At 33.3% G+C, this 16,224-nt stretch overlaps 1 protein-coding gene and 1 long non-coding RNA gene across 2 annotated transcripts; both read left to right on the plus strand.

Moving 5' to 3' along the window:
- Positions 1-3,042: 3,042 nt before the first annotated feature.
- LOC111518372 lies at positions 3,043-3,416 on the plus strand. The gene is made up of 3 exons (XR_002723957.1): positions 3,043-3,062; positions 3,118-3,296; positions 3,351-3,416. It is a non-coding gene; the product is annotated as an uncharacterized LOC111518372 (long non-coding RNA).
- A 1,647-nt stretch (positions 3,417-5,063) lies between these two features.
- Positions 5,064-5,771, plus strand: LOC6640523 (selenoprotein BthD). The gene has a single exon (XM_002063535.4). It carries the CDS (start codon positions 5,138-5,140, stop codon positions 5,570-5,572), a length of 435 nt encoding a protein of 144 aa, XP_002063571.1. The 5' UTR covers positions 5,064-5,137; the 3' UTR covers positions 5,573-5,771.
- Positions 5,772-16,224: the final 10,453 nt, after the last annotated feature.

The following is a 16,224-nucleotide window of genomic DNA, read 5'->3' on the forward strand; positions in this document are numbered from 1 at the left end:
TATTTATGAGCTGCTGACCCATTGGCTTCACTTTTGCTCTGCTGTTGCTTGTTCTTGTTGTTGTTGTTGTTGCTTCATTTTGTTATTGTTAATTTGCAAATTGCATTTTCGCTTTTTATGCTTACACACACATACATACGCACACACAGTGACAGTTTTCATTTTTCTTTTTTTTTCGTCCACTTTGGTTGAAAAATTGGTAAATTGTATAAATAAAAACCAACGATAAACTGCAGCAGAAAATTTTATTAATAAATTGAAATGAAAATTCATTGAACTTTGACATGAAAATTGCCGTGCACACACACACACACAATCAACCACTCTCACACACAAGCAAACAAAAAACAAATTGATCATCAATTATGTACCCGAAAATTTTCCCTAGAGTATTTTTTTTTTGCACAAAATTTAAAAAAAGGGCCAGCGAAATTTTCTTTAAAATATTTCTAATGAATTTGCCTTACATTTTTGGTTTTGTTTTTGGTTTCGCTAGTTTTCCAAAAATAGTTTCTGTAGTTGCAATTTTTTTGCAAAACTTTTTGAAAAACGACGTCAAACAGAATAGATAAAAGTCAGCGAGGGGCAGTCAATGAAGTTCTCAAAAATGTTATGAAATTGTGTAAATGTATCGAAAGATTGTTTAATTTCTTGCACTCAACTGGAATGTATTAACAATGCCACTCTGTTAATTGTTAAAAGTGTCATATTCGAATTTTTCACAGATATTGGCATTAACTAATTAATTAAATGATGTTTATACCATATAGTAAACATCCATAAATCCATTTGGGACATGTTTGGGAGGACTTTGTTCCCCAGACGGGGAATGAGAGACTTGATGAGCCCATGTAAGCTACTCGCTTTCAGTTTTAGATTAGTATTTAAGAATAAGTTTATTCCAATATATGTGGAAAATAGGAAGAAAACATTTTTAACAATTCCAAGAGAGGCAATTTTAATATATTCCAGTTGATTGAACGATTAGAATTAGTTGACCATTTCTCCATATAGTAAAAGGAATCTAACAATCTACTAAAGTCTAAACTCTTATATGGATAGCTCATATGTCATGCTAGTATATTTAATACATTTGAAACCTTAATGGTAAGATTAGCTTTAGCTGGACATCTTAGTAAAGGTTCCAAGTGGACTGATTGCGAACCCTAGTGATGCTGAATTTGAAATGAATCCTAGCAAGGGCTTGTATCTGCTAGGATGGGCACAAGTTTTGGTGTAAGGAAAGAGTTGGTAAGATCTTCTTTTTTTAATTCTGATGTAATTTTCAACTAGTTTTAGTATTAAAGATCCCTAGCAAAGTTTGTTAATAATAGAACTTTGCGAGTCTTGTAATAGATAAGGCGGAACTTGAAACTTTTTTGCTCATTTTATCAAAACTACTGCATTCGTCTTTAACGTCAGTGAAAGTTATCTAAAAAGTATTAGATATATCTGATCAAAATGTTGCTGAAATGCCAACAATTTGTGTCGAAAATCTTGAAATCTACTGAAACCATTCTCGCACAAATTTAGCTTCAATAATTTGTCTATGGAATTTAAAAATTTTTGCATTTGTTTTTGTTTTTTCCAAACCTAAATCTAAATACTTATGTATTTATGAATGTATTTATATAGATATTTATATATGTTCAAATATACTTATATTTATATTCATATTTTCGAAGCTATTTTTGTGACTGAATAAAAAAAAATTGTTTATTTTCATGTCATTTTTTTGCTTCTCTTTTTGATTTGCAAGTTGTTGGCGTTGTTGTTGTTGCTGTTGCTGTTGTTGCTGCGGTTGTTCTTTTGTTATTTATTGCAAATGCTGGGCCAGCTGTTGCTTTTGTTGTTGGTTTTAGCTGCTCTTGGACAATATTGACGCATATCTTTATTCATTTCGATTTGTTTGTGCAGTTTTTTGTTTTGTTCGCTTTTCTCGGCTTTAACCATAAAGTGAACGACTTTATGAAAGTTCATCAATAGAATGGAAAAACAACACTTTAAATACGCAAAAACAACTTGAAAAATTTAAAAAAAACTTGTCTTTTTAATAAATAAATTTAAACAGATTTTGCCATTGACTTGGATTTTCTAATTTAAGCTGAAATTGCAACTTGAAGTTTAGAGGATTTAATGAAATAATAAATAGACTTTGTCAACATGAACAATTTTCCAACATTCATTATAATTAACTACTAAATATTAGTTGTTGTTATTGTTGTTTACTAATTCAACAAGTTTCAATTAGGAGCACCCGAGCGCTCTTAATGTCAATGACCTCAAGGCAAGTTCTAGTGAAAATCCATTCAACTAGGTCAAAAGGTACTCCATTCTATGTATAGAAGTCTTGGTAAATTAACAATTAATTGTTATTGATAGGATGAACACAAAAACCCACATGAGAAACATATTTAATTACATTTCATGCAGATTAGTTTCTACAAAATCAATCAAGTGCATAATCTGTATCTTACAGATATATAAGTTGGTTGTCTGTTTTAATCATTTTGTTAATAAACTAATTGAAACTCTAGGGAAAACTACTTTCAAGTACTTTCAATGGGCTGCTTCTGAAGGAGGTTCAAAATTTTCAAGTCATTTTCATTAATTTAAGCGTTTTGTCTTTTAGTCGAAGCAATTTTTAGCTCATAATTTGTCATTGTCATTTGCATTTACATAAAATATTTTCCCTTTTTAGCTTCATGTGGGCAGAAATAAATTAAAAGTGAAATGTGAAGAACTGAATTGATTGGCAATAAAATCAAAGAGTATCTTTAGAATGCAGGTGCTTTGATCTGCAGAGATGTCCGTAGCTTAACTGTTAGTAAATTTTGACTTGAAAATATGGCAAAGAATAGAGTACGGAAAAGTTGACGGAAGAATGTGCGGTCTTTATGGAATGATTCCACGTTATATGCTTCCCCAGATGAATCCATGTGTACCTCCTCAATATATGCCCATGATTTGTAGTTGTTTGCCAAAAAAAAGGACTGCCAAAGAAAAACAATCCTAGTTGCTCCCTTCGTGCTGCGCCCAAGTTTACTCCAGACTGCAGTTGTGTAAGCTACACTTAAGTTAAAGGTTTATTTAACATTAATTCAGTTTCATTTCTAGAAAACATCAAAGGCTACGCCAAAACCGATCTTCAAGGTGATATGCCGACCACGTCCAAGCAAAGATTTATGCAGGATTTCAATTCCTTGTGATAATTTGTTAAGAAACTGTAAGCGCTGTAGTGGCGGTAGAGGGACACAGTCATTCGATGATCAATGCTGTGGAAGTGGAGGGAGTAGGTAGTAGCATTAACAACAAATATAAAAATATCTCTTAAAAAATTTAATTTACAGCACATCAACACTCAAGTTGTCAACATCGTCATTTACACGAAGCCAACCAATCAATGCATCGAATCAATCAGCAGAGACAACGAAGAAACCAACGATCGACATATCGAATCATTCCAATTAGTCGACCACCAGATCCTCCAACTCCACCGCCATCTACGCTAAGCCGACCAATACCTCCTCCTTCGTGTCTGCTCACTGCTCTGAATGCAAGAGTTAATGCCAAGGATAATCCCAATGCTGCTAGAACCAACCAACAGATACTGCGAACTAACGAACTAAAATTACGTCTCTAATAGGCGAAGAAGAGACTTAAGAAAGAAGAGACTTAAGAAAGGGTAGCCCGAATGATAAATTCAACTCCAGATTTAGACATCTTCAAAATAAATTTTCGAATTTTTCTCCATGTTTCTTACAGCAAAATGAACTCAGTCTGTTTGCTTAAAGTTTGTTTTATTAGTTTTTAGTAAGTTTTAATATTTTAGTCCTAATTAATTCAGAAAAAAACCTTTACACTGAATGTCTGAAGTTGTTTTTCTTGTATATGACAGAAAATTACATTATAAGGCAAAGTAATGCTGAAAAGTCAAGAAAAAATTTCGCTGAAATGACAAAATAATTATTTAAAATTTCGGGAATTTCTAAAAAAGCTTTCCAAAAGAGTTGCAAAAGGGATACAAATTAAGAAATCGTTTTAAAACTTACTAAGTTAGAGGTTTGCAACTATTAAGTTTCTTTTTTCTGTATTCTTAATTACATTTTTCAAAATTCAATATTATGTAAGAACATTTCAACCCCTTTTCAAGAAATATCAAAAGAAAAAATTTCAAAATTTTATGACAACTAAATTTTATGAAATCATTATTAAAATGTTAAATACCTTAGCTGGACGAAAATGATTTTAAAACATTTATGAAGAGTGAGAGCACGATAGCCGAAAAATTATCAACAACTTTGAAGAGACAAGTTTTTCTTTTCTTAACATTAGTTTTGGCCAGATTGTCATAAACTTTAAAAAATTTCTCTTTTGTTTGTAACATTTTTCAAAATCCAAAATCCCACATAAATTCCTGAATACTCCTTTTGCGTTAGAGAATACCTAAATAATAAAGATATAGACTAAAATAAGGTAAGAATCTGAGCCGTGAGTCGAATTCATTTTGGAAAGACTTTATACAACTTAATCTGCTCCTATATTGTATGTAGATCAAGTTACTTTGATATAATTGCTAATATAATGTGTTAATGAAATGGAAATGCCTTTTCTGTATATATAGAATCTAGCTAAGTGCTTAAAAAAATCTGAACTCTCAAGACCCCAAAGTCATATGTTATAGACTTGTTTTTGGCTACATTTTCTGTTTATGCTTTCTTTGTTGTTATTTTTTGTGATATTTTCTTTTCTTTTTGTTGTCTGTCAACAGAATCGTATTAGCAGGAATGTTTGTTTTTGTCTATTCTTTGTTGTGGTTGTTGTTGTTATTGTTGTTGCTGCTGTTGTGCATTTGAAAATATAGCAACAAATAGCTAATGGCTAAAAAAATATCAAGCACATTTAACTCTTGGGCAAGAGGCTTTTTGGTGTGGCGAAAGTGATTTATGGTTTTTGCATTTTGTGCCAAGAAAAGACCAACCAAACCAGCAAAATCCAAAAAAGAAAGAAAATGCCATCCATCAGCAGGCAAACGAACAACAAACACGAAAGGCAATTATTAATTAATGAAAAATAAAAACACTGAATACATTGCAATATTATTCAAAATTCCAAATTCTAAATAAAGATTTCGAATATGGCACCAAAACGGGGCAAACACAAGAAATCAAAAGACATCGATTGGGCGGCAAATGAGAATTTTCTCAAGGAGCGTTCCATGATATATATAGAACACACCACCGAGTGTCCCATCTTCCAGACAAAAGCCGAGGAGTGTGGTACTTTTCTTCAAGAGCACATTCCAGAGCGTCTGTTTCAATTGGTCAGGAATAAGAATGGCAAACAAGTGCCACGTGATGGAGCCTTTGAGATTGGTTTCTCGCAGAATGCTCGCACATCGGTGCATAATTTGTGGTCTGGTTTGGATAAAGGACCGCCCCGAAGAGATAAGTTTCCAGCCACATATGATATGTTGCTGCCCGATGTCCAACGAATCCTTAAGAAATTCTATCCCGACAAGCCTGTGGGCATGGATGAAGATGATGATGCCGAGAATGAGATATATGATTGAAATACATGAATTACACAATTTCAGCCCAAAAACAAATCCCGCAGCTAATGCCACATCCATTGTCATGGGGTAGAGAATGACGACTGACGACTGACACCTGCTACTATTATCAGCCTAAACAATTTGGGGCGATTAGCACTATATTGGTCTTATTGTTGTTGGCAACATGTCTTGACAGCTCTTTTCAAAAAATAAATAAATGGAGAAGCCAAATAATTAACAAAAATCCCCGACAAAAAAAAGAAATACAATCAGTTTTAGTGGGCGTCCAAGCGACGTCCCATTGTCTGGCAAACTCATCCGCCAGTCTCTTACCCTCTTTTTCTATATGTCCCTCTCGCTCACTCTTGTGCACGTTTCAGAAAACAAATAACCAAATGCAATTTCAATACACACAATGATGGCACCCGGAGGGGCAAGAGAAAAACTAACTATTTGATTTGATAACAAAATGGCAAACAAATATCACATAGAGAAAATAGAAAATGGCAACAAGGAAACTACAAAAAATAAAACAAAATCTATGACAAATAAATTAAAGAAATTCACCACACGAACAATGGGAACAAAATTGTTTATTTACACATATAATCCTGAAATTGTGAGGGCAGAATTTTTTTTATCCTATTCCTGTTTAGGTAATTAAGAATTCATTAAATGCAACAAAAAATGAGTTATGTATTTCAAAGAAAGAAATAATGCCTTACTTATAGCTTACTTAGTTGTAATTCCCAACTAGTTTTAGCCCTGAAGTTATGGTAGGGCCATTGCAGTTCTTAAGTTCTTAAGCAATTGGTAGTTTTTAAGGAAGCTAGACAGACGACCTGCTCCTTTTTTTGTTCTACCTTTGAAATAATCTATAGAAGATTGATTTTGGTTTCATTTTTAAAGAAGGTCGTAATTAAGGTAGAAAAGGGAAGTATATTTTATCTGATCCATAAACATTTTCTGAGATTTTTAGGACTATAAGTTTAGGTAGGTCTTAACAAAAACCGATTACTTTATCAATTCCTCTCTTTAGACAAAAGAAAGTAGTAACCTTGTTTTCTCTAAAAACGCACTACAATTTTCAATCAAAGATGCCTTAATAAATCTTTGTTAGCCACTAAAGAAAGACGTCTTCTCTAATATAATACCTCAGCCTCTTAAAAGAAAGTGAGAACTTTGTCGAACTTATAACAGGCTTAACCTGAATGCTTCTCTTTCTTTTCTCAATTTTGTATTTGTTTCAAACAATTTGAATATTTTTCCCCTTTATGATATTACAATTGGTTCTAGTCATTAAACATGCTAAGTTTTTAGCTGAGAGTAACAAATTGCTTAGCTAATTGAAATTCTCAGCAGGCTTAAGTCCAAGTTTAAGTGGAGAAAATTTAGCAATAAGTAACTTTTTGTCTCTTTGGCCATTAATTTCTGACATATCGATCAATTTAACATTACACACCTAGAAGGTATGAACTTTTTTGTTTGGAAAGTTACAATTATAATGCTCAGGGCTTTTATCACAAACAATTTCCACATCAACGCTTGCAACATCAACTTCAGTTTTTAACTTCAACATCAGCTGCGACTTAGCCAACAAACTTTTCCATGCAAGTTAAACATGAAAATTTTTGCCATTGTGCAGACGCCCACACACACACTCACACACACACACATATGAAGAGAGAGGAGGCGAGCTGGGGTAGGGGGTAAGCCATAAAAATCCAAAACCAAATTACAATGTTGCAACAATAACAATGACAAAAACAAAAAATTCCACAGAGAGAGAAAGAGATATAGAGACAATAACAGCAGAACGAGTCAGCCAGAATTCTATACCATAAGGGTTTTTGGGCCAACAATTTGAACAATAAAACTTCACAAAGGGATGCCAAAAGAGGAGGGGAAAGGGGGCTTAAGCGGGAAATGGGAATGGGTATGGGGGGCTAACTACATGACTAACAATCTGGTCTGGTAGTTCCGGCAAAAAACAATGAGAAGTAAAGGCTAGGAGGAGGAGGAGGAAGAGGGGGTTGCGGTGCAGTTGCAGTTGTTGAATTGGTGTCACTTGGCCGGATCAACATGCAAATTAGGCTGGTCAAGTGCAGATGGCTTTTAGATTGGCACTTGGACAAAGCAAACAACAACACATTTCTCATCACACTCTCTAACTTTTAGTCTTTAATGCTCCCTCCCTCTCCCTCTCTTTCTCTCAGACTAGTTTATTCTTTGTGGCCACATCACGTATACGTCATGTAGTCAGTTTATTATTCAAAAGCATAAGAGAATGGGCCAGCAAATCTGGAGGAATGGAACAGCCGCCAATGTTCATGCACATCATTAATATTAATAATCAGAAGAAGAATAATATAAAAAAAAAAGTCTGTAAAAAATGGGCAGCAAAGTTGTCAGCCAAAAATAAAACAGCGAAAGTAAATTGGTAGAAGCAGCACAAGCAGACGACGAAAGAAAGAACTCAAAAAAATACAGAAAGAGGCCAACAAACGATGCCAAAATGATTTCAACACACACACACACACGCACAACAAATTTTATGTGCGGCAACACAAAGAGATGTCAACATTTCTGGTTGATGCCGCAATTTATTTGTTGTTGTTGTGATCTAAAGATGTCGCCTTAATGATGCCAGCAACAGCAAACATCGGCATCAGCAGCAGCAGCAGCAGCAGCACCAGCAGCAGCGACTGCAGCAGCAGCAGCATCAGCAGCTGCGACGGGCAGCTAATAGATGGCAATCCCATAAGAATAATCAAGATAAAGACGCCAAGATACCCTTTAACCTTTAGCTATACTCCAGTTTGACAACAATTTGTCATTCAGTTCAACTCTCTTGAGGTTTATAGCTTACTTACATGACGATTTCAATACACACACTCAAACATTTGTTCTGTATATAGCATCTCACAAATCGATTAGCTTTAATCGAATTACAGCTTAATCGATTGTACACCATTTTATCGTTTCAGTGCTTTATCTAGCAAGTAAGATCACAAATAGAGTTGAAGATACAAAGTTAAAATAAACTTACATTTTTCACTTATTATTGGTAATACAATGCCCGCTCGAAAATGGGTTTCTGGGATAAGGAGAATCCTTTAGACTCAATTGAACTACAAATTAATCGATTGTAGCTACCACTTTATCGTTTCACTGCTTTCTCAAGCAAGCTATGTGTCATAATTCAAGAAATACTTTTTAAATCGTAGACTTTTACAATTTCTGCACATTTATTTGGCATGTTACAAGTGACGGATTGATTAATCAATTATTTAGTACACAGTAATCGATTAGTGTCGACTATTATTCAATGGTTAAAAGATTTTTAATTAGTTTAAGTCCTTAATCGATTAACAAATCAAATATTTGCCAAATAATCTGCATTCATATTCAATATAACTTAAGAAATCTTTTTCTTCCATTTACCTACTTTTACTTTTAGTATCATTAATTTAAACGTTACCTTTATCTTAAATATATACCCCACTTTTGGCAAATCTGTACAGGGTATACAAAATGGGTTAATGTCCAGTGCAGGCAATGGCCCTGGAATCATTTTTTTTTCATTTCATTTCATTTCGCTGGTGAATATGGATCTCCCCTGTACTGAGCTGAAATGCTTGAAAATCGAAGGCGACAATATCCAAGGACAAGTCAGGACAATTGCCAAAAGAAATGAAATGCTACAGAGCTGCAAAGAGGAAGCATCTAAATGTAAACAGACCGCAACATTTTGCATTATGGAGTTTTCCTCACTTTTCTCATGCGTTTTTCTTTTTTGCTTTCTTTTAGACGTTTTTGGTGGTTAGTTGGCATCTATTTTTAGGCTACAGAGGGTGGTTCGTTGAAGAGAGGAGGGGGAGGGGAGACGAGGTGTATTGGTAAGAGGTTTGTTTTTCAGTTGGCTAGTGCCAAAAATTCTAAACCCTCTTTGCCAATTGCCAGGATAACTCACTGATGAGAAAATAATCGGAAAAAATTGCATACCAGAGCAAAAAGATTCATATTTTTAGTGGATAGAAATTTTCTAGTACTTAAGATTGCGATTTTCGATATGTTTTTTATCCTAATATCGATTCGAATACCATCGATACATTAGCAAATAATTCAAATTCCAGCTTATTTTTGTTTAGTTTTCAAACCATTTTCATTGCCTTGTTTTCCAATCAAATGGTTTAAATCTAAAGCACACACAAACACCCACATAGTTAAGGTCAAATCGAAACACGTGTGTTTGTGTGAGTGGGCGGATAAAAATGCGGCAGTAACTTCAGGCCTTTTCCTAGGCAGGAAATTGCAGTAGGCTTTAAGGACTAAAACAAATGACAAGTCAGGCAGGCAGCTAGCCAGACAGCCAGGTGGCCAGCATTTAAGCCTTGGCATTTGTTTTATCGGCCCGAAAGAACAACTGTAACATGGCTTAAATCCTTTTTTAATGAGCAACAGAGCTTGCCAATTGGTTGGGATTGACTTCAAATTGGCCTTCTGCTGATTGCACGCTCAAGTGGGCGCTCAAGTGCAGATTGCATTTGTCACACCTTAATTAACCGGCTTGTTAGGGTTGACCGCCGCAAAAGGTTACGGTTACTGCCATCGCCAACAAACCATCAGTAACAACATCAGCAGCAACCACAAGAACAACAACCTTTTCCAGCTTGTTCTCGGAAAGGTCACTTCATGGAGTTTTCCTTTTGTGTTTTTCTTTTTTTTTTCCACCTCTACTTCATTCTCGATGCGCGCGTGTAGTGCGCTTGAAGGTAAAAATCTTTGGATATATGGAATACTGTAGACCTGAATCTGAAACAGAATCTGAACTTTGGCCTATTTCATGGTTTTTGAGTCCGCTAAGGGCATAGATATAATTTCATTTTGCATTTGCCCTATGACTTATCCCTTCCAACACACACGTGTCGATGGCAGATGGCAATGTCAAAGTGAAATTGAAATTTACATGAATATTATATTGTTGAATTAAGATTACTCCCACAATGGGAAAGTGACAAAATATGTTCTAACAATTCAAAGCAAATGGCCGAAGGAAATTTCTCATTTCTCAACATTTGACTTACTTAAGAAAAGTCACCCAAAAAAGAAATTGAGAAGGAGTAAAACGTGTCCTTCTGGTACAGGTCCATGGATCAATTTTTAAAAGAATTTAAAGTCTGTGAGGATAATCTTATATATTTTTTAGCAACTTAAAACAAAGTCCAATAGAAAAATTAGAGCATCTGAGAAGTATATAGTAGAAAAGGAAGTCTCTATGCGGAAGAGGGAGCTTTTTAATTTCTAAAGGACTTAAAAGTCGGTAAGGATAGCCCCATATATCCTTTTCATATTTAGCATTTTACAAGATTCAACTTACTACTTAAAACTTATCATAAAAAGCATCCGAGAAGCATTTTTCTAATAAGATATCGAGAAGGTTCGTGACTCAAAATCTACAGGAATCAGAAATCTGTGAGGATATCGTTTCACTTCTTGGCTATATCTGAAATATGAAAAGTTATGATTTATGCAGATTACTAGAGCGAAACGTTCTTTGTTCATCATGAAAATATGTCATGTCATCTGGTGTGGGTTTGGCACATGAATCATGATGAATGATGTTCAACTTTTATTTTATATACAAACCATATATTTGTATATATATCCGCATCGTAAAGGCTCCATGCTTGGTCTCCTATTGCTGTTAATGATCAGGATGACTATGGGTGCTGGGTGTTGATGATGAGGATAATGATGAAGTTTGGTTTTTTTCGCCTGGAAACTTAGGGGAAAAATAGACAAATAGAGCGGCAGAGTAAAGCCAATAAACAACGGCTAGCGTACACGGGCAAAGGTAATTAAACGCAAATAGGCTGGCAACAAAATACAATTTTGTTACGTTTTATATACTGCCTGGGACAAGGCAAGACAAGGCAAGTTAGCAAGCAACCAGGCAACCAACCACGCATGAGTTATATCCATTTTCGGTTGACTTAAGACACACCCACAGGGCCATAGGACCATGGGGCCACTGGCCCTGCGGCTCTGCGAAAAAAAAGAACCCCCAAAAACCACATCTCAGGGCCCACATTTATGATGGCAACAGAGTTGCCTTTGGCATAAAATTAGTTTCGTTTTTAGTCTTCGGTGCTCCTTCTCCTCGTTGCTCTTGCTCCTCTTTGCTTATTTTTTGTATTCTGGCTAAGGCTAATTAAAATTTATGACACCTGTTTATTTACAAAATATTTACACAAAATTTTCCAAAGATACCAGAAAAATGAAAAGCTAAAGGTAAAGTATAAAAAGTATAAACAAAGGGCACATAGCACACACAATGCATGTTAATTGAATTCAGTTTTGGGAGAAGCAACAGGAGACGTCTAAAAAAAGAGCTACACAAAAATTTTAAAGTGATTCATTTAGTTAGAATTTAAAATCTGTTGGATGAGATGTACGTATAGAAATAGTTTGTCCTCAATTTGTAGAGTTTTTTCTTAACTTTTCTTCCTGCTCTAAAACTAGTTATGTGCCTTAACTTTATCACAAACTTATCAACTATCTTGTAAGCAGAAAATTCTTGTGTGTTGTGAACTTTTTACTTATAATATTTATACTTACAGACGCAAAAAGGTTAAGAGTTACGGTTGTGATTATTTGAAATGAAGGAAAATTGTTCGACTTATTTGCTTACTTACTTTTCTTTTACTTTCGATCGCAAAGTATTCACTCATTAAAGGGCTGAACTCTTTGACGACAATGTGTTTCAGTTGAAACACTTTCATGAGTCATAATCCTCACCTGAAGCTATGCAATAGTTTTTAGTTGTATACTTATTAGGATTATCCGTATATCATACATTATATTATATTGTATTAAGTATTTAGAAATCTTATTTTTATTATTATTGTTGTCTAATCGCAATATTGCTCAACAATTCAATTTACCATAAATTTCATAGAAATAAAATGGGCTATGAAATTGGGTAACGTTTCCCCTTAAACTAGGCAATAGGCTGCAAAACGATTTTTTGTTTTCCATAAATTCATATCTTATCGTATGCCTTTTAACCTAAAAATTGTTTAAAAACAATGTTTCTTTCGATAACTATTTTATAAACTTCCAAGAAACATAAAAAAGAGACGAATTTTTCGGCTGCTTATTGCATACTTTACGGAGCAAACATCTTTCCATTTTACAGCCATATTTTCGCCATTGAATAGAAGGACATTTCAAATCTTACTCCAAGTTATGCAATAATTATACTGATTACTATCTTATTGATGTGTTTAGATAATTAATTAAGTAATTGCTTTTCAATTTCACCTTCAACGATTTCTCACCTGAAAGTATACTATAATTTTTGTTCTGTTGATGAATCATAGAGAATCAAAATAGCTGAAACAATTTATTCAATTCACTTTGATTTTGATTTCTTGCATCTTTGATGAGTCTGAGACTAAATTTATCGCACACACACAAATTGACCCAAGCCCTTGCCCCTCCATCCATCTGTCCGTCCCCCCACCAATTCATGGCTTTAGCCGTCGTGGCCACATGACTCTTGCATAAATGACGTGATATAAATAGTCTTACCAGGCATTTGTGTAATTGCCATAGGAAATCCAAAATGCAGAGCACAAAAGCACCAAATATCTTTACTTACCAGCAACTATACATATAGACATTTGTATATGTATGTGTGTATATATATCTATGTGTGTGTGTGTACCTGGGGGAGCATGTCCATGGGCCATTAAAATCATTTTTCGTGCGTTTCATTATGGCCAAATGACAAAGGCAAATGAAGCATGGGTTGTTGTTTTTTTTTTTTTATACTGACTGAGGCTTTTTTTTATTAAATTTTACATATACGTTTTTGTCTGTTGTTATACATCATCATCATCATATCATTATATATATATATATTTATGTATGTATATATAAACTCATAAATTAATTGTTTTTTTGTATATATATGTATATATATATATATATAGAGAGAGAGAGAGATTCGTTTTTGTAATACAGTTTTAGTTGTTTTGTGTGTTCAATTTCAATTTGTTGATAATTTGTTATTTGGTTTTTGTTTTTTGTTTATCTCAAACTCGAATGCAGTTTCAACTTGGTATAGTTTATAGTTTATATATATATATATGTATGTATATATAGGCAGACACAGTTATTATTATTATTATTTTCTTTTTGTTGGGTTTTTTTTTTGTTGGTTTTTATGTTTGTCTAATCATAATTTATAACTCACACATGTGTACATACATATACATATACATTCGGCCGTTTTACATTTACATACATTTATAACCATAATAATTTACAAGTTAAATGGCTTAGAAATTAATAGTAGGATTTCCTATCCGTGTCCTGTCTATATAACTGTATATCCTCTGTATATATCTGTGTCCCAAGTGTGTATCAATGTGTGTGGGTGTTTGTGTGTGTGTGTGGGTACATATACCATAAAACACATTATAATTAAAGTTAAAAACCATTTCCATGTCTCTTTTTTTTTTTTTTTTTTTGCTTTTGCTTCATATTCTTTTTCTTAGAGTTTTTTTTTTTCTGTCTGTTATATTTTCTTTGCATATTTTTCATAAATTTATTCACTTGTTTTGTTTACTCATACTTTTGGGTCTCTTTCCTTACTTTTTTTTTGATGATTGGGCCTATTTACATAGCAATTTCATACCACATAACACAATGTATATATATATATATTTATATTTTATTTGTTTTAAGTATTTTTTTTTTTTCTCATATATTTTGTATTTACAGAGGTTTCTGTGTTCTTATAGAGAAAGGGAAAGCAATAGAAACAAACATAAAAAACAATTTTAAATTTTCGAGCTGAAAAATGTTTAACAATTAGTTAAAATTTTGCATATAATATTCATTTCTTCAGTTTTTGTCAGTTAATAATTAATATTTTCGGTTTGATTTTCTTTTTATGTTCCTTTTTTTTTTGTTTTGGGTTTTGGTGCATTAAAAATAGTGCAAAAATACATTTTTCAAAAATTGTTTATAATTTATTTTCAAAAATTTCAATATATACTTTTATATTTTGTTTTTTTAAATATTTTTTGGTGCATACTTTGAGGCGGTGCATTTAAATCACAACATTTACAATTTTAAGTGCATTTTGTGGGTGTGCGCGTGTGTGTGTGTGCATTTAACTTTACTAATTAAAAGTGCTTAAAATTTTGTCTGTGTGTGGGTGTGTGGCTCAAAAGTCAGTTATAGGACGGATTGCTTTTAAGCTGATTTCTTTGTGCAGGTGTCAAAAAGGGTTTTAGCAGCATCATGTGTGTGTGTGTGGCTGTGTGTTAGTGTGTGTATCTGTCTCTTTTAAGGTACTTGTGACTACTTATGTTTATAGCTGAAATATGTATATGTTTAATTATAGAATTTTGATTTCTTTTTTGGCTAACCAAAAAAATGTTTCTGTTCAGTTCAGCTTGGTAAATCTTTCTGCGTCTGTGTGTTTGTGTGTGTGTGGAAGACTACATATGTATGTGTTTAGATGTGTGTGTGTGTGTGTTTGTGTATGTGTTGTGCATCTACCAGAACAAAATTCTAGCTAAATAATTTCAAGTCTAATACAAATTCAGTTGGTTTCCGTTAGGTTAACGTTTTGGTGCAAATTTTGGTGCATATATAAATTCTATATAAATACATATATATTTTTTTTCAGTATACTAAAAAATTGTTAATTCTGCATATATATCTTTTAATTTATCACATAAAATGTGCAATGAGTGCAAAATGTTTCAACTATACGCTAATTGGTTTGTATTTTTTTTCTTGTTGCTAATTATTTAAATTTGGAAAATAATTCATACGTCATGAAAAATAAACAAATAGAACGACAATTTAATTGGCATATTGTGTATTTTGTGTTTTATTTATTTTTATTTGTGTATATAATTGATTTGTATTTAATTTGTTTATGCGGCTCTACAATGAAAACAACAAAAAAAACAATAAATGAAATATTTAATACAATTTAAAACGAATCCACAGAATTAAGGTTTAACTTTCATGGTTTCCTTCTTTCATTCATTCACATTCAATTCCGATTATGCACTCGTTTATGATAATAATTGGAAAAGTTTAACTCTGGGAATGGGCGTGAGCGTGGAGGGCGTGGCCCAAGTTCAAGTAATGATCTAGCAGCAACTTTAGCTGACTTTCTGTCTGACAACTTTTAGTCAAAACTTTCGCTGATTTTATTAACTTTTTCTTGTGCCATTCCACTTTTTCTTACTCTGTGGGCATATTTGCAAATTCCGCAGTACTTTTTCATGTTTCAACAGCGTCTCCTTCAATTAGTTAGTTATTCAATATTTAAGTGAATCGCTGCAGAAGTTTTTTGTCAATTAAAAACAGCATAAAACTATTTTCAACTGTTTAAGAGGGACCTTTATTGGAATGAGAAAATTTAAAGCAATCAAAAATTGTCAATTTATTTGTGGGTAAATCGGGGATGGAAAATTCCTGAAAATTTATCTCTGCTTTAGAAAACAACGGCAAATATCTTCTTAACAATTTAAAAGGACTAACATTTCTGGAATATTGAGTAATTTTAGGCCAAAGTTTGTATCTAAGTTTGTAGAAAACACATTATGCTTGATTCAGATCCAAGCTCCATTGGC

The sequence above is a fragment of the Drosophila willistoni genome (assembly GCF_018902025.1).
Source record: "Drosophila willistoni isolate 14030-0811.24 chromosome 2L unlocalized genomic scaffold, UCI_dwil_1.1 Seg196, whole genome shotgun sequence".
NCBI classification, from domain to species: Eukaryota; Metazoa; Arthropoda; class Insecta; order Diptera; family Drosophilidae; genus Drosophila; species Drosophila willistoni.

Bases quoted from the DNA above. Each gene is read 5' to 3' on its own strand.
- LOC6640523 (XM_002063535.4), top strand. From the start codon at position 5,138: ATGGCACCAAAACGGGGCAAACACAAGAAATCAAAAGACATCGATTGG.